The 24,288-nt window shown below is 37.5% G+C and overlaps 1 protein-coding gene across 2 annotated transcripts in view; it reads left to right on the plus strand.

The window, feature by feature from the left end:
• CALCRL (calcitonin receptor like receptor) overlaps positions 1-21,556 on the plus strand; it is a 111,722-nt gene extending 90,166 nt beyond the window's left edge. For both annotated transcript variants that reach the window (XM_075529549.1, XM_075529548.1), the window contains 6 exons: positions 57-210; positions 2,397-2,457; positions 2,541-2,607; positions 10,740-10,958; positions 11,103-11,144; positions 18,531-21,556. In XM_075529549.1, coding sequence (XP_075385664.1) covers positions 57-210; positions 2,397-2,457; positions 2,541-2,607; positions 10,740-10,958; positions 11,103-11,144; positions 18,531-18,746 — 759 coding nt within the window. In that variant the 3' untranslated portion in view covers positions 18,747-21,556. The remainder of the gene's footprint in view (positions 1-56; positions 211-2,396; positions 2,458-2,540; positions 2,608-10,739; positions 10,959-11,102; positions 11,145-18,530) is intronic.
• The last annotated feature ends 2,732 nt before the right edge of the window (positions 21,557-24,288 follow it).

Genomic DNA, 24,288 nt, shown 5'->3' on the forward strand with positions numbered 1-24,288 from the left:
ATTTATATGTGAACTCATAGCAACTAAATATCAAATGCTGTTTCATCCCCTTGCAGGTTAGTTGTAAAGTGTCCCAGTTCATTCATCACTACCTGATGGGCTGCAATTACTTTTGGATGCTCTGTGAAGGCATTCACCTGCACACCCTCATCGTGGTGGCTGTGTTTGCAGAGAAGCAGCACCTGATGTGGTATTATTTTCTTGGATGGGGTAAGTGCCTTTACATATCTGCTACTTCACCTAATGCGAGATGTTTTTGAAGGACTCAAGTTTCCTGACACAATTGATCACTGAAGACAAATGTGTGCATGGGCAAATGTGGTCTTAAAGGTTTGAAGGTAAACAAACAGCCATCGAACTTGGAAGCAACAAAGCCCACATGGAAGAAGCACACCAGCCTGTGTGATCACAAGGGGTTGAAGGGAGCAGGTATCAAGCACCAAAGAACAAAAAATTATATCATCATGAATGAGGCGGGGGGGTGCGGCATGGGGACCCAACACCCATCTTTAGACAACTGGATGTCCCTTGAAAGGGGTAGTGGGGGGAGATGAGTCACTCGGGGTGCAGTATAGCATCGATGAAACACACAACTTTCCTCTGGTCCTTAAATGCTTCCTTCCCCACCCCACGTCACTATCATGATCCCAGTTCTACCTTACAAACCTTGTTAGACCAGAGCATGTACAATGGTGCAGATAGGAACTGGAAACACAGGGAATCCAAGACAGATGAACCCCTCAGGACCATTGGTGAAAGTGGCAATCCGGAATGGTGGAGGGAAGTGTGGGTAGAAAGGGAGAACTGACTACAAGGATCTACATATATTCTCCTCTCTGGGGGATGATGGATAACAGAAAAGTGGGTGAAGGGAGATGTCAGGCAGTGTAAGATATGATAAAATAATAATTTATAAATTATCAAGAGTTCATGAGGGAGGGGCAGTGGGAATAGAGGGGGGGGGAAGAAAAATGAGGAGCTGATTCCAAGAGCCCAAGTGGAAAGCAAATTTTTTTAGAATGATGAGGGCAACGAATGTATAAGTGTGATTTACACAATGGATATATGTATGGAGTGTGATCACAGTTGTATGAGCCCCCAATAAAATGATTTTTTTTAAAATAGAACTATTGCTATTAAGTTTTAAAGAAAATCAGGCATTTAATTTTTGCTTACGATTGTAAACTGAGATGCTTAAAGCAGATGAATTTTCACACATTCCACACATTATTTTCATTAATTGCAGGTCGGTTAGTAAAACAATGGGTTTTCCTATGAATTAATTCAATTAATTAATGAATCTTGACTGGATATGGAATAATTCAAAAAGTTGAATTTGATACATGAGGAAAAGATATAGCCTTTTGCACTGTTCTGAATCACCTTTTTCTTCACATATATAATAAGGGCCTTGACTAAACAGACAATGGAAGATAAATAACCAACAACAAAATTAGCTTAAGGAAAGCACTTGTTTTCCAAAGTGTTTTATTTTTATGTTGCATATAGGAACCAATGAATGAATAAAGGTATACGAAAGGTAGTTTCCCCACCCAGCTAAGGGCCACAGTACTGCTCATGAAGCAGAGATCTACTGCTAGCATCAAAGCGCAAAACATAATAGAAAATATAATAGGAGGAAAATAAATACAAGATGATTAGTTTCTAAAAATAAAACTGAAATGTCATCCATCTCTCTCCAGAGATATAGGTATACAATATAGATATATGGATTCAAAGATATATATATATATATATATACACACACATAAGCACACACTTGTTTGCAAATTTAGACTACCTTTAAGAATTTCATTTGTGTGAAAGACATGATTTAGGATGTTCAAAGCTAGGCTGAATCTTTGGTACAGGAACGATGTCTGCTTTCTCTCTTGTCCTCAGATAACGGCATCACTGTGCACTTTGCCTTTGACCATAAAGCTTCATAGTTAAGCTTCTCATTTCTGATCACCTCTCAAACGGTGACCCATTTCTCCCCACGGAGAAGTAATTTCCTCTAAGCCTGAGCGCTTAAATAGCACACTTAAGGGTTTAGACTGGGGATTCAGACCACCTGGTGCAAAATGACTTCGATTAGAACAGATGTCACACTTGCACAACAACGAAAACGTTGCCCCCTGGTAATTCATCAGAGCTGACTGTTTGACTAATACAGGTAACATTTACCTAACAAATAAAAGGATGTTTCCAAAAGGTTGTGAAAAAAATTCCCTTATCTTTCCGTTTCATTTTCCACAAACTTTTAAAAGGGCCCTCATGTATATTGAGCGGTTATTTTTTGTTCCTGCAATATATTTTATTTTCATGTTTCATGAAATATTTAGTGTTTCATCCATAAGGACATTCATTTGATACTTTTTTATTGATATTTATAGGATTCCCAATGATTCCTGCTTGTATTCATGCTGTTGCCAGAAGTCAATATTATAATGACAAGTAAGATAATTTCTCTTTATGATTTCTATTGACACTAAGTAAAAGGAAAATCTTCACCATCATTTCCCTGTGTTTCCCCCTAGCTGCTGGATCAGTTCCGATACCCACCTCCTTTACATTATCCACGGCCCAATTTGTGCTGCATTACTGGTATGTACGTTCACTTCTCATGGACTGTTAGAGCGCAGGCCGTAAGTGTCCAGTTTTGCCATGCGATACTTCAATTAGCGTTAGTATTCATTATGTATCAGAAGATAGCGGTGCTGTGTGTCTCAGCGATAGCTCAAAACTCCGTGCTGTTTGTCTTTTTCAGACTCTTTTTGTAAAGTCCCTTGCTTATTTTACTGTACTCGCAATGGAGCAGGGGTTCATGTCAGAAAGAGGTCAGCCCTTCTCCGAGGTGGCATGCTTGCTCAGAAGATAAGCTGTGGAAGCAGGCCGCCCGGGTTTGACGCTGCCCTCGCCGCTTCATGTGCAATCTTCGTGCATACGAGTAACTTCTCAGTTTCTTAGCCCTGTTTCCGTTCCTTTAATGGGGATTGAAGGATTTTGTGTGTGAAAAGGGCTTACCCTGGCATGTAACACGTGCTCAGCAAGCGCCCAATGCCTGCTTTATGCAGATGGACACCAGAGAGCCCGTTCAAAGATCAGCACATGGCATTGGTTACGCCCGTGGAAATGTTTAATATACCCATGACCATCGTAAGACGTTCAAAGGCAGAAGCACCTCCTTGGTTCCTCTCATACGATGAACGTGGGGGACACGCTGTGTACGTTGTGTCGTGAGACTGTCTGACTCTGCGTTCTCTGTCGTCAGAGAGCCAGTTTGCAGCCTGGCTCAACCACTGTTGGCGGGGTATGTGAGGAAAACATCTGGTGGGTTTTGTTCTGAACTCGGTGGCTTTGTTTTCTCATCTTCAATCATGGATCAACAAGAATAAATACCCCGGTGCATGTTCTAGAGATCTGATAAGATAGGTCTTGGCAAATTATTAGTACATGACTAGAGTTTCTTTTCGTGCAATCTCGGGGTGATACCGTGATTCTGTACTGAGGAGGTCTCAACAGAGTCGGATACACTATGTATCTGCGCTGCGCAAAACTTTTAGCAAAACACAAGACACAATTGTATGATGGATCTGACTGTAGAAGGAAGAACGTGATGCAGGGCCCTCGATCAAAGGTTCTGGAAGTCAGCAGAAGCATGAGCAAGTGAACAGGTGAAGAGCATTTAAGTCAAGCTTGGCACTTCAACCCAGTGGCTGCTGCCCGGGAGAAAGATGACGCTGTCCGCCATCAAGATGCACCATCCTGAAAGGCTGTCTGGGGACACTGGCGTCAGAACTGACTCCGTAGCAGTAGGCATGTTCTTTCAGTCACTAACAAAACCTGGCTCTATCAACTGTGGGAGGGAAGAATAAATGGGTAAAATATCATATGGATCTAAATCCCATCACGCTGCTCAATAAGAAAGGAAGTAAAATGTTACATGATTTGAATTTTTTTCCTCCTTGGCCTGAACAAGTGCCGCCCCTTTCCATCACGTTGTTTCTGACTCATAGTAACCTTAGAGGACAGACTAGAGTTCCTTTTGGGGCCTTCTGACACTTTGGGTCTTTCCAGACACAGACAACTTCATCTTTCCCCCACAGAGCAGTGGGTGTCTTTGAACCACTGGCTTTGTGGTTAGCAGCCCAACACTTACTGCACTGAGGGACCAGGGCAGCTTTGGAAAATATAAGAAGTCTTTTTTTTTTTTAACTAAAGTAAATTTTGACAAAAGCAGAAATTTAAGTTCCGGACCCTTTACTTTCCCCAGCCAGAATCCTGGGAAGGAACCCTAGCCACTGTCCATGTGACCACAGATTTTTGTGCAATTTTAGTAAGTAATATATTTCAATTGTGTTCAGTTTTTTTCCTCAGACTTCCTCTTTGCAACAGTTCCCTTTTGGTTGTGTGGCTTTAGCATTTTGCTATGGCTCGGGGGAAGTTAAGAGAAAATGCATTTACTGTAGGGCCGTTCTGTTTACAGGCAAATGATCACTGACTGTTCTTGTACACAGATTTCTTCCAGGCCTCCTCCCTCCCTGCACTGATTCACCCTCATTCCTTGCATGACCCAGAACGGATGACCCAGCACCCGCTCATGCTTGCTAACTCCCTGAATTTTGTAGATCTGAGGGGAAGGGAATCAAATTTAAAATATAGAGAGCCAGAACTGGTTTGATGGGAACATTTTGCAAATTTTACAACTCTATTAGAAAAAAATATTTTAATGTGTTATCAGGAGAAGGACACCATATTTGGTAATGTAGTGAGTCAATGAAAAAGAAGTTGACGTTGGGTTTCGATAAGAGTTGTATGAGCCCTCAATAAAATGATTGAAAACAAAAGAAGTTGATGCAAAAAGGCTGTAACAATAGCCTCAAATACAGCCACGGTTGTGAGGATGGTGGAACAAGAGTAGAACTACCTGTGACAACACCAAGATGACAACAGAAGAAACTGTATAAGGATTTTCCTAAAGACATGACAGTCCTAAAGCATTGCATTATTTTATCCAATAAAAAATATGAAATGAATTGAACTCTACCTTTCCATCAGTATGAAAAATAATTCTGAACAACTGTTGGTGGAACATTTGCAGTATGTTTCTATAAAAAGAATTGAGAATTTTTCCTAGCAGTGCAAACGAGCAAATATGCATCCAAGTCTACGGGCGACATTTGCCGGGCTCCTGGTGGAGGAAGTCTCTGGTGAACCCCGCTGGCCTTAGTCCAGGGCTGTGAATAACCTGGCTGCCAGTCATTGCTACCATAAAGGCAATTGTGGCAGACGTCCTTGCGTTTGATGCCTTAGATTTGATCAACCTTTTGAGCCATTTCACCCTTATTTTTGATTGAGGTTGTTTCCTGTTTTATGTAGTTGTTGTTCTTGGTTTTTTGCTTTGTTTTGCTTTTATTGTGGTTGTTTGCTTCCTGCTTGTGTTTTGTATGATTTTCCATATGTAAATCCAGGATAGATGGCTCTATAAATACAACAGCAGGATCAGTAATTACAGAGGGGCCTGGCAGGGGTGGGGTTGCGGGAAATGGCGAGCTAACAACATTGAGCACCTGAAGAAAATGCTCCGCAATCGATGTGGTGGTAAGTGTGCATCTCTTGTTAATGTGATTGAGTGACTAAATTGTATGACAAGTGAAGTACATGCTAATAAAACCTTTTTAAAAACTCACCAAAAGAGGAAAAGTGTGTAGAACACTGCCAAGCAGTTCAGTAATGTTTTCCCTAAATTTAGTGATGTGTTATCAACTTTTCCAATTTTTAATTTGCTGTGGTTTCTTATTTTCTAAAAAGATTCCCCTTTGAAACAAAGGTTGCGTTTATAATCTTATATTTTTCTTAAAGCAGATTTCCTTCTCCAAAATGTTTTTAGCATCTTGAATCCACCCCGGGTATTTGGCCCACATAGCTGCCTCCTCGCAATGGCAGCTGTAGAGAGATGCAAGGCTGGATGTCAGGGCTCTGGAAATACAAATGTGGGTGAAACACAGTTTGGAATCCCTTCCTGCGTGACTTAGATAACTTCTTGAATATTCTTAAGGCTATAAGTAGGGTCATTTTGAGTCATGATCGACAGTGAGTTAATATTTCTTTACATGTAAAATGTGAACCCACAGAGTGGGTTAGAAAGGAGGTAGGAGGAGACACACACAGGAGGTGGCAATGGGCCTTTCCCAGACATAATATATTTTCCTTTGGGGATGTTAAAATTCACCAAAACATGCTCCTAAACTTGCTGTCTCCGTTGCCTGAAACACTCTTTCTCACTTCATTCTGGTCCCCATATACCTCACCAGAGCCTTTTTTTCTGAGGAAGCGTTCATTCGCCTTCAATGCTTGGAATTCACCGCTTTTCGGATCGTGCCTCGCCCCCGACGTATGGCGTGGGAAAAGGTGCATGCTTGGCGGGACTCTTGTCTAGGATGGTGACACGACCAATATTGTTCACTTCGAAATCAGTGGTGATGCTGACTCACGGTGGAGGTGGAGGGATAGCTGTGTTGCCTTGGTCCCCTAGCTATGGCACGTGCTGAGTGAAAAGAATGGTTGCATAGTTTGCTCAGGTACTTTTGCTGCACTAAAGGCACCCAGGTGGCGTCATTGGTTATGCGTTGAGCTGCAAACTGCAAAGTCAGCAGTTACACCACCGCGGCTCCGTGGAAAGAGGACTGGACTTTCCACTCCACTCAAGAGCTGTCATCTGGGAAGCCCGCGGGATAGTTCCGTCATGAGTCAGCATCAACTCCATGGCAATTTTTTCCCCTATAAAATAATAACACCCACTATTTTCAGATACCAGCATTTAAAATTGGCTTCCTCCCCTATAAAATAACAACACCCACTATTTTCAGATACCAGCATTTAAAATTGGCTTCCTCGTTGCTTTTAATTTGGGTCAAAAATATAACCTGAATACATAATATTGTATTTGCATTATTAAGTACTTTTTAAAGAAAAAAACTTCAAATAAACCAGCTGTTCATTTCAAAATTGATTTGTCTGAAGAAATATACAGCTTTTCCAATTGTTTTTATTCTCGCACTAATATTCAGATGATTATTGGTTGTTGTTCTGTGTTTTCCTTTCAAAAGAAGCTCATAACCCCTAACCCCACCCACCCCACCTTTCACAGGAGCGTGTTTTAAACTCTCTTTAGAATGTGGAAATAAATCTTAAGCCTACACAATTATTTAGAAGTAAAGCCTGACAGTTGCACTGTGGCCGTTTAACTGATAGTCTTCTTGCCATCTTCAAGATTCAGAAATTATGCTCGCCATCATTATTTTTTGGATTACTGATACTTACATTTCCCCATTTTTCTTACTTTTTTGGGGTATTACCCAATCTTTTTATTTTTTAAATACAATAGTATGGCTGGTATGACCTCTTTAACTAAGAGGGATTCACCAGGCCTGAGAGGTGGTTATATAATTAACCTATGTCAACTGAGAATTGTAATTCAGTACGGGTGTAGTGTGGAGAAGCAGCACAGCGATGACAGGTGGCTAAAACAGCTCCAAGCCAAAGACTTCTCTATCCCTGAGATTCCTTGCAACTGCATGGCGACACAATGCTAGGAAGTGCACACACCATATTCAAATCCTAGTGGAAATGCTGCATGGATATCGTTCAAGCACGAAAAGTGGCAAGTAAAATCCATTCTTTGAAGAGGAGTGGGCAGAGAGAGTAATACTTAAGCTTTAGTCAATAAAATGACTATTAAAGCTGATAAATACCTGCTAGGTGTTTCCATAAAGTAACTATCAACAGGTATTTGGCTCATCTTTGCATTCACAATCATTACAATTTCAAATTGTGGGACAATTTCTCTAACAGCTGGGCCTCATTTCTTTGAAGTATTGGTGTGTTTGTGGAAAGTAGTTATAGGTTTTCCTGGTTTGGGTTGTAAAGCAGATTAGGAAATGTAAATTCTTTTGACTATTTAAAACTATTTCATTGAATTTTACTTTCATATTTATGGCTCTTGGTGGGTATAATTTTTTATTTTCTTGTCTATTTTAATACTTCAAAGTGAGGTGTCAGATGTAGGTTTCCAAAAGATATCTCATTTTTTTCTAACTGTTTTATTGGCATATATCATATTACTCAAAATCTCAATAGCTAGGCACTATCTAGTTTCTGTACCACACTTTGCTATAGCACCCATATCTTCAACAGGGCAATATCATAAGTACTCATTGTTCTTAGATGGGGGCTAGAATTAAGAGCAAGTGCCAAATCCATTCATGTATCCGTGGTCTACATATGTCTCTAGTTCACTTTCAAGACATCATTGTCATTTTGTGTTAGAAAGAGAACATTGTCAATCATCCCCTTCCACTGCATCACCTCCCTTGCCATCAGATCAGTGCTGACTTACAGGGACCGCATAGGGCAGGATAGAACTGACCTTGTGAGTTTTCTAGCCTGCAATTATCCACAAATAGAAAGCTTCATCCTTCCCCTGTGGAGCTTGCTGGTAGTTTTGAACTGCTGACCTTGAAGTTAGGAGCCCAGTGGTTAACCACTACACATTGACAGTGTCATTGTGTAGTTAAGCCAATAGTATAGAATTTAAAATATAGTTGAGAAAGGGAATATAGTTGAGAAAATACCATATAAAACATAGTTGAGAAAGTACCATGTAATGGTACTTCAATGATTTGTCTTTGTTGTCTGTGCTCAGATGGTACCTTTCAGAGGAATAATTTATATCTGACATTATCAATGTCATAGAATAAGACAAACAAAAATTACCTAATTTTATATTTGTTTCTGAACTATAAATATTCAAGGAGTTCTGCTTTAAAATGTGTAATATTCAAGTATAGAATATAATTTAAAATTCATCAATTTTCATTTGAAATAAATGAAAATATTTCAAGATATTAAGGTAAAATAATAGTATCAGCATAATTCTTTTTTAAAGATGCCTTAGGTGGAAATAGGATTAGAGAATTATGTACAAATCAATCCAGGACATCTTTTCATAGAATAGCTAACATAAGTATTAATCTCATTTTTAATTCTAGTTTTGAGTTTCATACTTTAAGTCAGATTTTCTTTTAATATGCTTTCATTTAGAACTCTCATAAAATGAGAATTGAAATGGCAACTTTGCTCTTGTTCCCTTTAGCATTTAGCTGATCATTGTACTTCTCCCCTGAGACTGTTAAGTAGTCTACACTACAAATGTGCAAGCAGAAGCAGATAAAAGAGCATTTCTGTCTCCCCTTCTCTGAGTTGAAAGTGTTCGTCACTTAATCAAAAAACACTTCAAACACTGGGGGTGCTTAGACAAGGACATGCTGTAACCAGGGAGTGACAGCTGATAAACTGATGAGCCAGGCTTCATTCGGACACCTGTTGATAAGACTATTGCAGATCTGTCGTTAGCAAAGGCATTCCCGCGCCTGCAAACTTTGTTTCCATGACGTCACCTTCAGGATTCATGTAATATACATTATTAAAGCGAATGTTTCATTGAAGTGTCTAAGAACAGGACTGGCTTATTTTTATGCTCCACTTATTTTGATAAGGCGTGCTTTATAAGAGCAACTGCCTGATATTGGCTCACTGTTTTCTATATTAAAAAATTTGTAACCATGTAAATTACATGGTTTCATGTAATTTGCAGTTTTCAGATGATCAAACAAGGGACAGTTCCTTCAAGTTGGGGCAGGTAATAATTAACCTTTAGCAACTCTCCTGTACTTAATGTTGGGAACCCTAAGGAAAGCGCCTCTGCTGGCACAAGGGTTAAGTACTTGGTTGCTAACAGGAAGGTCAGCATTCAAAGCCGCCAGTGACTGCTCCCTGAGAGATTGAAGTCTGGGGTAGCCCAGGGGCCAGCATCAAGTCGATGGCATACAACAACAGTCCCATGGAAGGCATGGACAAATGATAGAGCGGGAGATGCTAGACTTACATGGAGATAGAGAGAAGTAATAACTGAGAGGAGAGGAGGTGGGGAGCGGGCCGTCTGAGCAGAACACTGCCAGTTTCCTAGATGTCTGCACACAACAGATCTGAAGTTTTAAGTCTCTCCTCCAAGAGGCAGGCTACACCTGGAGAGCAAGTCTTCGAGCGCTGTAAACACGTGACTAGAGGTGGTCAGCCACAGAAGGCCTGGAGAGGACCAAAAAGGTCTACATTGTAAGATCATCTCTGCTGAATACCAATGGCTTAATTGTGTAACATAGTCTTGTCAGAGAACAAAGACAATTACAGTATTATCTTAAGAAGTTGTTATGAGAATTATAAACAGAAAGTGAGAGCTTATAAAAATGGTATATTAATGTACAAACTTAGTAAGTACCTAATTTAGATACAGAAGCGATGCTTAATACTTTTTAACATTTGTTATGAATTATTATTTGAGTGAAAGATCATCAAAAGCTCTAGTTTCGGGGTATGCAACAAAATCCAAAATTTGTATTAAACTGAAGTGATAAAAATTATCTCAAAATAAGGTATAGCAGTTTAAAATAATAATTATTTCTCAATGGGCTTCATCACATATCCATTCAACTTATGTATTTGTGAATAAATGAATAAATGAAAACTTCAGAAATACCAGTTAGCGTCTTACACAAATGTACCCTTTAGTAGAATACATTCTTGAACATAAAAAAGTGCTCTAAGGTTTATGGAAATTTGAGGTCCTTCAATAAGGATTTAGAATATGGAATATGAAATGAATTTTGTTTTCCTTCCAGATTAATCTCTTTTTCCTATTGAATATTGTCCGGGTTCTCATCACCAAGTTAAAAGTGACTCACCAAGCAGAATCTCACCTCTACATGAAAGCGGTGAGAGCTACGCTTATCCTGGTGCCGCTGCTGGGCATTGAATTTGTGCTGCTCCCGTGGCGACCTGAGGGAAGGACTGCGGAAGAGGTCTACGATTACATCATGCACATCCTTATGCACTATCAGGTACAGCTCGCTTGATGTCAGGACAAGCTGGTGGGAAATTTGCATACATCTTTGATTTTAGTGTTTACCAGATATGCAGTAGCTTGTTTACAAAGATGCATCTTTTTCCATTTGGAATCAGATCGTTCTGTTCTTATGTTACAGGGTCTTCTGGTCTCTACGATTTTCTGCTTCTTTAATGGAGAGGTATGGGAATTTATTTTACCTTTTTATCATTTTATATGTGCAATGTAATTTTTGTTCTTAATGAAGAGAAATAACATCATAAAACAGTATGGAATTTCTCCAGTTAAAATTTCAAAAGAAAAAACACCCACCATATCTCTTTCATAGGTGCAACTCAATTAGGTTTTTGCATACCTTTTCAATTAATATTATTAACTATAAACTTTGTCATAAGCACATTTCTTGGCAACCCTAAATCTCATAAAACATGCACTGTAATAGGAATGAGAATCAGCTAATTGCTCCTTTCTTCTTTCTTGACCACCCTACCACAGAGGAGGCAGCCTTGGAAACACTTTTCCAATGCATGAGACAGGATTTAAATGATGAACATTATACAGCATGGAAATGCATTACACTAGGAAAAAAGAGGAGAATAGAATTCATAACATGATGATGTACCCATAACTATTTCTTGATTTATATCAAAGGCTTTCCTAATTCAGAAGTGTCAAATGGATGCCATTCTTCTTATCCATATGAAGGGTGCTATAGCTCATGTGCTGTCCCTGGGGGATGTAAGCAGTTTATGCTTGTCTACTAAGTGAGAGATTTTCCTCCAAAACCCATCTAGTGAGACCCCAAGAGAAAAATCTGGCAATCTGCTTCCAATAAGACTAAAGCCAAGAAAACCTGGCTCTCTAACAAGTGAGATCAGTATGGCTCAGAATCCACTGGACATGCAAGAATTTTGGTTTTGTCCTGGTTTGAGTTTCAGGTTCAGGTTTTTGCTTTGTTTGATTTGGGTTTCAGGTTTTGGTTGTTTTATAGCTCTTACTCTGAGCTGCATTGATTTACCTCTTTATTTGCTATTAAACTGCTAGACAAATATAAACCTATAGGAGAGTTTGGGTGGAATTCACAGTTCAGGAATTCAAACAACTGAATGAAACACAGACCCTTGCTAACCATGACGTTATCACTAAGCCTCAGATTAAAAAATAAATACACGGAATTAGTCTGCATATATTCATGAGGAACATTCCTATAAAGCGCATTAACGTTGAGAGTTATGCACAGTATGTCACACTATGGAATATTATTTTAATGAAAGATAAGGCTTTCTACTTCTGTAAAGAGTTACAAATTCAGAAAACACAGAAATTTACCCAGTCCTATAAGGTTGTTATGAATCAGAAAAAACTCAAAGGTGGTGACATTGGTTTTAAGAAATATTTTAGTTCTTGCTCTTAGCATATAATAAAATATGCTTTACATTTTAATATAAAAATTTTAAATATAAGGAAAGAAGTGTCAAATGCATTACACTGTATTTCATACATTTAGGTAGTGCATTTGTGATTAGTCTGTAATACAAATGAGTAGAGGAACTGCTTTCCTGAAGTTACTGAGAAATGTAGGCCAAAAAATGTTATATTCATATTGGGAAAATCTTCTGCAAAAGACTACGTTAAAGTGTAAAAAAACCATTAGGTCATTTACAACCTTCTAGTTTTCCAGTTCCTGAGTTCAATAATCCATAGGCATGACCACACAAAATTTATAAAGAATATTCATGAATAAAGAGTTTATTATGGAAGTTAACAGGTTGCAAAGCAAGTGAGAAATGCTTAGGATATAATTTGTTCATCGGGACTTATTACATAGTTCTTTCAGAGCTACTAAAAAATGTCCAAGAGGAGGCCCATGCTGATGTAAATCTCAACACAGGACCTTCAGCTTAAACTCTGTGGATCACACGACCCGGCTCACTGAATTAACTGCCCAGAGACACCCCACTCCAGTGAGTCCCAACCAGGGAAGCATTCAGCTCCACCTCCATGGGTCAGCAAGCTTATCTCCACCAATAAAATATCCAGAGGCACCCTATTCAACCAACCCCCCCCCACCCCCCCAGCTCCAAAGCATTAAGCTTTCCTTGTTCCCTGGGCTGATTGGTCCACTGCTCTGTCTCATGCTCTGGCTCCATCTGCATGGGCATCTGGCTCTGCTGCATCTCTGATGTCACAGCTGCTTTCTGGATCAAGGGGGTTCATTATGCACAGATCTCATACATAATGAGATACACTCCACTCCTGGTTTTTCCTAGTAATGAGATCTCCTCCTGCTTCTCAGGGGGCTTATACTCCCCACCCACCCCCCACCCCCAGCAGGATGACTTTCTAATGAAGCCTGTTTACAATTACTCAGAGGTGAATCCTATCACTGTCTTCCCCCACTTCTCCAAACCCAGTTGCCAAACACATGTGAAAACTGGATGTTTAATAAACACGACTGTAGGAAAATTGATGGCATTGGCAGATGATATGGAATATGGAATGGAAGAACAAACAAATCTCTCATGAAAAAAATATAGCGGGATTGGTACTTACAAGCCAGTATGATAATACTTCTCATGTAATTTGGACATGGTATCAAAAGTAACAATCCCAGAATAAGACATCATGCTTGGCAAAGCATAGATTCATGAAATAGAGGAAGATATACTATGGGATAGACTGGCATCATGACTACATAAAAGGACTTACACATTGCAGGAGTTGTGAGGAGAGTGCAGGACCAGGCAGGGGTTTGTTCTGTCATACATGGGGTTATTCTGAGTTGGAACCAATTTGACAGCGCCTGACAACACCTAAAAATAACATGAGTGAAAAATAATTTACCTAACAATTAGGAAGAAATAAGGAATATATTGTTGTTATGATATAAAGATCAAATAGCATTTAGTGTACACATATACAAGTATATTATTGTATAAATGACATTAGATAATCCAATGTGCTGCCTATTGATAATCCAATATCAATAGAGTATTATCAAATTTGAACTACTTGTGTGGTATAAGAATGATACATTAGTAAAACTGCTCAATTGAATATATATGTTCAATATGTGTATTGAATATATATATATACATATATTACACCTCTGTACATACAGGAATCAATTTGGTACACCTCTGTGTGTACAGGAATCAATTTTTTAATACCAGTTAAGTTTTAATACCAGTTAGTGATTATAACACAATCACTAAAAAAATATTTTGTGATAGGAGACACTATAGAAAAAAGACACTGACACAGAGAAGCATTTAAACCCAAAGACACCACTTTCTTCCAGGCACTGATAACAACAGGCAATGTGCTGAGTTTCCTGGGGTCCCAGTGTCCACTTACTAGGGCAATAAAACATGCTCCTTAAAAGCCTCACCAGGACTGACGGGCAATAGAGAAGCTTAGGTTGTTGGCATTGCTCTTCAACTTCAGCGGCCATTGATTGCTGGTTGCCGCCTGGAGACTCCATGTACGCCGAGATGAACTACACGCCATCGGGGCTTCACGGCTGTCACCGTTCAGAAATAGATTGCCATTGCTTTCTTCTGAGGTGCCTGTGGTTACCCACTTTTCAGCTGCAGGCCAAACAATTAACTGTTTATACCTCTAAGATAACTCCTATCATCATTAGATAATCAGTGTATTATGGAGTATGTATTAGATTTATCAAATAATACACGAACAAATTAGAATATAATCATTTTGGAATCAAAATCTCAAATTGGCCCTTTTTCACTAGAAAGTATGTCTAAGAAATAACTAAGCCAATGCCTAGAATTCTAGTTAAACTCTATCTGTGTAAGCACTGGAGATCCAAAACTCTGATCAGCTGCCATGCTGAGAACATTTGGCATTAAAAATTACAATAACACAAAATCCTCCAGCCAGACTGTTGCCAAATCTTTCTGTTCGTCACATCTCTGTCTGTCCCCATTTTCTCATCCCCAGAGATACAATTCTTGTTTATGTATGATTCATTTCTCAGCTTAAGAAATACTATAATCCCTCCCTTTTTGTCCTTGTGCCTCTTAGTTTTCCCACTCTCTCTTTTCCCCACGCAGCTGCCAAATACATTTTGTGCTGTTCCAACTATGTCATGAACTCCTTAAAATCTTTCCCTTAGTTCCTTTCTTGCTTACCACATTCGGTCAACTATCTGTATTTCACTTAATGTCTCTGCTTTTTTAAAGCAATGCCTTCCCGTTATATTCCTCCGTAGTCGTAAACCAGTGGCTGGACTAGCAGGGAGGCACTTTAGTCATGGCTTTAGTCCACAAAGATAAATATGTACATTGTGGCCATGGACTAGAGACTCCCATCACCAGGAAGGTCCTACCCTCATCCCCTCCCTGCATTTAACAGCGCCGGAAAACAGATGTTTTCATGTAGTCAATGCAAAGAGTTTTGTTACATCAACTAAACCCATACTTCATAATATGACACGGACATATATTTTTGCCAAGGCTCTGTGTATTTATTTAATTTAAAAATCAGTTAGCTTAAGGAGAATAGCTCCTTTCCAGATGTTAGTGGACATAAACAGCTGTAATGTTGGATTCTATAGCTTCTTCCTGTGGTTGATATATAATGTCCATGCATAAAACACTGAAATACCTTTTCTTATCTTTATGGGATCAAGATATCTCCCCTTCCATTGGGAATTGTCCATTGCATCCTATTACCTTTCCCCTCCTCACAGTTAGTGTTTATGAATAGCGCACATGTTCTGTTCCACAAGTGTGACATTGCATTAGAGGAAGCAAATGAACGACACGGATCTTAGAGAGAAAAATCTAAACTAACAAAAGTCTACACGGTTTTAGGTCCCTAATTGACATTATTTAAATTTTAGTAAATAACTACTTGCAGTCCAGCAAATGGGCTCACCGTGGTTTCTCTGATGATTTGGGTGCAGAGAAGAAATAGGATGCCGACCTCAATCAAAGTAGATATTTCAAGAACAAACAAAATGTCAAAAGCCAATTTGGCTTTTAGAATTGAATTTAAGCTTTCCTTTTGAAGACTAAAAATATCTGAGAAAGACCTTCCTGTGAACATTCTTCCTGATATTTACACAGGATCTTTCTCCCTAGCTATTTGCAGGCAGCAACTATATAGTTTCTGTTTTAGTCATTCCATAATTTAGTGACATAATTCATAATTTATTTACATAATAAAGTTATTCTTGAAGCCAAATCATTATGTTTTAATAACATACTTTTAAAATGACTAAAGGAAAAATGCTAACTAAAACTTCTAACAATTCCTTTTGAGTTCTAACTAAGGAAGTCCACTGGATATCTTTTGGACTCTTCCTTTTTTCCTACCTGCTGAAAGGAGACAGTAAAACTTTGTATTCATTGAAAGTGACAGAGCATATGAGAATCTGACAGATCGGAAATGTCCCACATTGTTGTAGGTATTCTGAAAATACCTATTTGCTTATCAAATTCACTGCTATCCAGTTGATTTCAACTCATAGGAATTCTATAGTAAAGTATTGAACTGTGGATTTCCAAGATTGTAACTCTTTACAGAAGAAAACCTCTTCCTTCTCCCTTAGAGTGGCTGGTGGCTTCGAATGGATGACCTTGTGGTTAGCAGCCTAACGTGTCACCTTACTACACCACCACGGCTCCTCCTCTATGGGATAGCTATGTTTCCTTTCCATCTGAGACAAGTAAACGATTTAAAAACAAACAAACAAAACCCTCACATTAGCCAGGCCTATTGGGGGGCCTACTATTGCTTTAAACACATGTACATAGTGTAGAAACTTTTAAAAAAATGAATGTAACTAGTAGAAAGGTGATTATTTCATGCTCCGTGGACAGCAGTTCAAAACCACTAGGAGCTCCTCAGGAGAAAAGTGGACTTTCTACTCCTGCAAACAGTCCTGGGAACCCACAGTGAGAACACTGTTAAGTCAGCATCTACTGAATTGCAGTGAGTTTGGTTTTAATGTTTGTAATATGAGACGGCTTCAGAAATGGAAATGTTCCATTGTCTCTTAATTCTATATTATTTTTAAAATCCCCCTTATACTTAAATTATCGGAAAATAGTCTTAGATGCTCAGGCTTCCTTTGGGGAAGCAATCATGTGGTCAAAAGACAGCACACATGCTATGGGAGAGACGTTGTCAACATGGAGGCGGAGATTTCCAAAGCAGTCAGCTAACTCCGGAGACGGGAAATTCCCCAGTTACTCCCTTGAGATACACTTGAAAAGTCGTGCTTGCTTTCCACTTGTTGAATATTAGGCATTGGTTTAGGACCCTATGTTCAGTTAAAACCAAAGTCAGGGGAGATGACCTGCCTCGGTTACACTCCATTACTAACTTGATGCGATGCAATCCTCCTCGGTAGTACACGAAACAAGTCTGTAAAACCTGACCTGATCAAAATTACAGCCAAGGGGTAAATTTCTTGAAATAATATTTAAACCTTAAACCAAAAATGTCGCCAGAAGTCTTCATAAAACAAAAAGATAGTTTACTGAGTCCAAAGTGTCTGCCTGAAGCAGCACACTCCTTTAGGACATATCTATATCAGATACAATGGACGGCAGCAACTGAAGAGTAGCTGGGAATGTAAGGGGCCAGTGAATCGATGTCAAGAGATGGGAGGCATCTCAGAGAAGAGGGTGAGAATGGTTACATAATAGAAGAATGCAAGCATGTCCGTGAATTGTAATCGAACTGACAGATGCTTTTCTGTGTGCATTCTCAACAACAATGAAGTAAATAAAATTAAATGTGCATATAACTGACTGCTATCAAGTCCATGCTGAGGCGCACACACACATATATGAAAAAGTTGGGGTCACTGAGAGTCAGAATTGACTCCATAACCAACAGCAATGATAGTTCTCATCCAAAATCATGGCTTCCCATGGAGTGACTAGAAATTAGAGTCATTAAATGTCAAGTTATTTTTGCATGGGGTGAGGAGTAGGAGGGGGTCCAGATACAATACAATAGAAGGATGGTAATTTTAGTAAAGAGTTTTTTCCACAATACTGATCCATTTGTAATTATTTTTTCAATAACTTTTTCCCTGGTCAGTACAGTTCAGGAGGACTAAACCTCTGCTTTGTCTCCAGTCTGATTGCCCCTGCTGCTACTGTGAATAATGATGATTTAATAATTCATGAGCATAGTTTTTTTCTTTCATTCCCTTTTATTTCCTACTCTCACTAATTACTTTCTCATTCTCCTAATAAATGTATTAATATAAAATTAGGTGTTGGACAAACAATCTTGTAAATGGGGATCTGTTATAACTATTTGTTTAATAGTAATGTATACCTATTCATACATTATTAAGACTTCAAAGACATGGCATGAACAGAATTTCCAATGGCATCTGAAAATACAGCGTAATTGCAATGCATCTGCTAATATGATTTACTCATTTTAATGTTTTAAACGGAATAAAAAGAAATTAGCAAGTTAACAGCAAGGATTTCATAGTTATTATGCTATTAAGTTCAGCATCTTCGTGTCAATTAATGGATCATTCTTATTCTTTTTGCTTCTCTTTGATGGATAGGTTCAGGCCATTTTAAGAAGAAACTGGAACCAATACAGAATCCAATTTGGAAGCAGTCTTTCCCAGACAGAGGGCCTTCGCAGTGCATCTTACACAGTGTCAACAATCAGTGATGGTCAAGGATACAGTCAAGACTATTCCAGTGAATATTTAAATGGGAAAAGCATCCATGATATGGAAAATGTTGTTTTAAAGCCAGAAAATTTTTATGCTTGAAATAGATGGACCAGTGCGTAAATGTTTTGTACCACTAGCTCAAGGCCTTGATTTCATGACTTTATATGGAAATTTCAATATCAAACAAATTTATTGAATGCCACACATACAAACAAACCTAGGAATTCAGTCTTGTACTGGTAAAAGTTCAACAGCTATGTGGGAGGAAAAAAAAACACCAAAAAACCCAATACATTAAATTGTAGCATTTCCATGGTGTAAATACTTCCACCATGGGCAAATTCAAGCAACCAGCTTGAAACTACTGAAGGTGGAATTTTGAAGAAATGAACACATCCACTTCTGTGAGCTTGTTTGAACTAGCTCTAGCGCATCAACAAATTAATTCACAGATAAGATTGCAAAAGTTCATAACACACATTGGATATGATTCTACTCTAGTTTAAATATGGAGTTAAAATTAGCTAAACAATTGAACAGCAACAAGTTATCCCATATTCATTGGTAGACTTGATGTTGGGGTTTTTTTGCCTAAAAGACTTTCTGACCCTTTTTATAATCAAGTTTACAATGCAACAAATAAAACACCAATGAGTTCAGATGGTTTATCTGATATTTTCCAAGAAAAGCAACCAAGCAGAATTGCTATAGGCCATTCATTTACTGCTCCATCACAATTATAAACTGCGCCATGTCTGTCTTTGTGATTTGGTGATCAGGACGCATGAGATGCATATTTACATCTGTATCACCAAGGAGATGTCTTGGTTGATGCTATAAAACTCCTTATCAGCTACTTCCCTGTCCTACTACACAGATGGGAGGGAATCTATAAATAGAAACTTTACCTTCTCCGTTTCTGCTGTGTAAACATATTTAACATCATTTTATATGAAGGAAAATCAATGAAGACTTTCTTATCTACTTGGAACTTTGTGAAAAATTTGTTGTGAAAATGAACTTGTAAATACTGTTACTCAATTTTACGGTCTTCAGTCAAATGCATACCATCTAAGACAGGATTTTTCTAAGTGAATACATACTGCAATAATGTACGCATTTCAATATCTGATACTGTATTTGAGCTGATTTTATAACAAAATAGGATTTATAATTCTATATTTGGTGAGTATTTTGAAGACAATCAGATACCAGCATCAGAAGTTTGAAATCTAAGTGAAATGAAATATCTATGATAACATATACAATATTTATTTTTAAACATGAGATCATTTTTAAAATATACTAAACTTGTTAATTGACTTACTGACTCACACTTTTATAATAGGTGTGATTTTTTTCTCTTTTATTTTGACGATGAACTTGCATTCTAATCCAGAAAAGGTAAATAACTCGGGATCTGACTTCATTAAAAATACTACTTTACTGGCCTTTAGTATACACACACACACACACACACACACACACAGAGAAATACCATTTTAGAAATGTTCCAGTTTAACTTTAAAAAATAGAGAAACACTATCTATGGATATCAGTTACAATGTTTACATTTTGAGGTTTTTCAGAAAATGGAATATTTTAATAGAACTGATGTATATGACAATACAAATCCGTGAAGAACTTGAATGTAGTATTGAACATGAATTGTTCTCAGAATGTCTGAGGAATACTTAAATGAAGATGAAGAAAATCAGAAGAATAAATTCACTGGATATCTAAATAGAATTTGAATTTCCTTAAGGTAATTTCTGCAGGAATATTCAAAGAATAAAATGTTTTAATTTGTAGGAGTCAGTTTTAGGAGAAGAAATAATAGTGTATGTGTTTTTGAATTTTGTCATTATAATGGGCTAAAGTATTGACACCCATCATAGGTTTTTTCTTAAAGTCCACAATAGATGTTGAATCCAGAGGTTATTTGAAATCATCTGGTTAGTTATCTAAATCAATAAAAATTAGCACATGTCAATAAGCTCATCAATACATTTATAATGTCTTTACATGTAAAGTTACTATTAACTTAATTTCAAATGTATGGACTTCATAATAGTTGTCATGAAAAGGAACACTGGCTGTTCTGAACTTTTCCATTGTCTACACAATTAAAAGAAACAAACTCACTAGCTAGCTATTTATTATTCAAAGAAGCAGGTTCAACTGATTTGCTAACAGTGTGCAGACATTTCAGCATTATTCTAGACAAGCTGTCAAGACCACCTTAAATGACAGTACAAAACAGTGAGATATCAGTGTTACATGTCAAGATATTGTAATTTTTATATCTCTATGGTGATTTTATCAATGTTAGTTTAGATCGAAGTTCTTCCATAGCCAATGTTCGTCTATTGTACAGTCTGGATGTTTCAGCAGTCTCTGGTCATATATACGTGTAATATTTTTCAATGGCAGATTTTCTTAAAGCTGAGTTGCTAATTAATATCTTCTTTGTGTCTCATTCATAAAGAAAAAGTAAAATTTTATAATATTTTAAAACCAACTAATTTGGTATAAAAAACTAACTTGGGGGATTTTGAAATATAGGCTGGCTAATTTTATGCAGTTAGTGGAAAGAATGTTCATATAATTTTTTTGTTCCTGAAAGTATGCTCCAGTGTTTATATTCATTAAGTGTCCATATTGGAATTTATTGTTTGTTCAACTGTAGTCCAATGTACATAGTTGTAACCATGACAGTATATTTATCATTTATCATTTTAAATGTGAATATATTTTTATTTTATCTTGATTTTAATCTGCTAATAGAAACTGATATTTCTTTAATTTGTAAAACATTCTTAGGCTATTCTGGTCAATTAAAACCACTCTTGTTGTATCTACCAAAAGTATCTGTTTTTATTATACACAAATATTAAACTTGAAATTGATTTTCATTCATATTTAGTGTGATAAGTAATATAACTTATTACCACATTTTCTTAGTCTGTAGTATAAAGCTATCTTAAAATTAGTTAACATATCTCTATCTTCTCGAGTCTTCAATAAACCAATCAATAAATTCTACAAACCAATTAAGAAGGTATTAAGTTATATTTTTATGCTAGGAATGTACCTTAATGCCAAAAGAAGAGAAAGGGGCCCGAAAGCCAAAAGTTGTACAGATTCTCATTTTTCTATTGTATCATTTGGTAGCATATGGTTGAAAGAAAAATATAGAAAATAAGAATTTATAGTCATAATTAAAGAAGTGAATTATGACTTTCATACAAATAAAAAATATACCTCTACCAGTGCTTTTATCTTGTTAAATGCTGAGAAAGTCAGTAAACTGATACAACTTGTTAAGAGAATCAAAGAATCACATATAGAGGCATATAACGATTCAGAAATGTTTTTGTAAATATATACAAAATGTCTTTCTTTACCAGAGTAATAATCATTTTCATCTCACTGAGCTTAAGGAGTTTATATTTCTATAACTATATAACTATCCATTTCTACAACTTATTTGTAAAGTAGCATAAAACAATGAAAGGTAGAAATTGTCGAGAATAACACACTGGAAAAGACTTTCCAATCGAAATTATATATGCATATAAATTACATCTAAAAGGATAAGCCAAAAAGCAGTACGACAAGATCATAAAACCTTTTATTTTAAAAATAAAAACTGATGGATTACTGATATCTCCTCCAAAGCCTACACACTTCTGGAGACTGTGTCCCCAATGCTAGTAATTCTTCCAGAACTCCGTGCTTTGGAATGGCTGGTTTGCATCCTCAAGGGACTCCACTCATTTTCCTTTCAAATCATTTTCCAATCATTTTCCTTTCATTTTTTTAGTTCAGGATATGAAAAGGAAAATGTAGAGGTAGGATCAGCAGTGCAGGTTGGATGGGGTATGGTTTCCTAACAAAATTCTTCCTACTCTTGAAGAATGATCAGGTACATTCTCATGATAAGAAATTCAATTCCTCAGGACAGCTTTCCGACCCTTTTTTGTTAACCTCTCCAGTTTTCAGTTTCTTAAAACCTCTTCATAATAAACCCCTGTAGTCTTCCCGTGTCCTAAATAAAAATCTATCAAGATTACCCCTTTGGAAATTTGGCAGTGGCATTAAACTTCTGATTTGACCTCGCTGCCTTGAATTGACTTTTTTTTTTTAAAGAAACCCCAAACATGTGTATTACTAAGAAAACTTGCCTGCAGTCATCCATTGATCACATGTTTAAACACATGTTTTGTTTTGGTTTCTTTTTTATAAAAATTAATTTTTTATAAAACATATATCTATGCAAGTATAAATGGGGAACTCTAGTTGCAATAGAGTTGTATATAATGAGAGAACACTCATGTTCTATGCATGTATATAATACTCAGCGTCAATAGACTATATACAATGATGCTTCAAAAAGTTATGAACAAACAGAATTAAAAGGTAAGAGAAATGGTGCATAAACTTTTTCTCCCTGTGTTTGTGTGTGTGTGTGTGTGTGTGTATGTTGACTTACATACCATCACTCCCATGTTTTTTTACATTTCCTCTTGACTTCCCTCCTTGGTATTATATAATCACAAAAGAATAGTCATAATCAGTAGTAACACTGGTCTCATTAGGTGTGGCTTGATAAACTTAACAAGTATGTGAATTCATAATATAGTCTTCTGAGCTTGCTTCACACATCTAGAATCAGAGTATTACACAAACACTATGGCCTGGAATTGTTTATAAGAAATTTTGGATATATTTTTTAAGGTGCTTGTTGTTTGCTATCTCAAACTAGACAATCATCACTTCAACGACAATCTAGCTACCAGATTTCCCATAAATTTGGAAGTCTCTTTCATCAAGGCCTGTAACCTTGGCTCCCTTCGCCTAAAAAGGGGTAGGGATGGCTTTCAAACAAAAACTCAAATTCACTGTGTGGAGTCAATTCTGACTCAGGCTAGAACTGCCCCTGTGGGTTTTTGAGACTGTAACCCTTTTTTTTTTTTTCATTTTTAAAATCATTTTATTTGGGCCTCATACAATTCTTATCTCAATCCATACATACATCCATTATGTCAAGTACATTTGTTGCCATCGTCATTCTCCAAACATCTGCTTTCTCCTTGAGCCCTTGGTATCAACTCCTCATATTTTTCCCCTACCTCCTAGCTCCCTCCTCCCCGCTTCCCCTACAATTTATAAATTATCATTATTTTGTCATATATTACACTGTCAGACGTCTCCCTTCACCCACTTTTCTGTTGCCCATCCCCTAAGGAGGAGTTAATATATAGATCCTTGTAGTCGATTCCCCCTTTCTATCCTACCTTCCCTCCACCCTCTGGTATTGCCACTCTTACCACTGGCCCTGAAGGGATCATCAGTCCTAGATTCCCTGTTTCCAGTTCCTATCTGTACCAATGTACATCCCCTGGTCTAGCCAGATTTGTAAGGTAGAATTGGGATCATGATAGTGGGGGAAGGAAGCATTTAAGAACTAGAGGAAAGTTGTATGTTACATCATTGCTACCCTGCACCCTGACTGACTCATCTCCTTCCCACGACCTTTCTATAAGGGGGTGTCCAGTTGCCTACAGATGGGTTTTGGGTCTCCACTATGCACTCACCCTCATTTACAATGCTATGATTTTTTGTTATTTAATCCCTG

This window comes from Tenrec ecaudatus, chromosome 13 (assembly GCF_050624435.1).
Source record: "Tenrec ecaudatus isolate mTenEca1 chromosome 13, mTenEca1.hap1, whole genome shotgun sequence".
Taxonomy (NCBI): domain Eukaryota; kingdom Metazoa; phylum Chordata; class Mammalia; order Afrosoricida; family Tenrecidae; genus Tenrec; species Tenrec ecaudatus.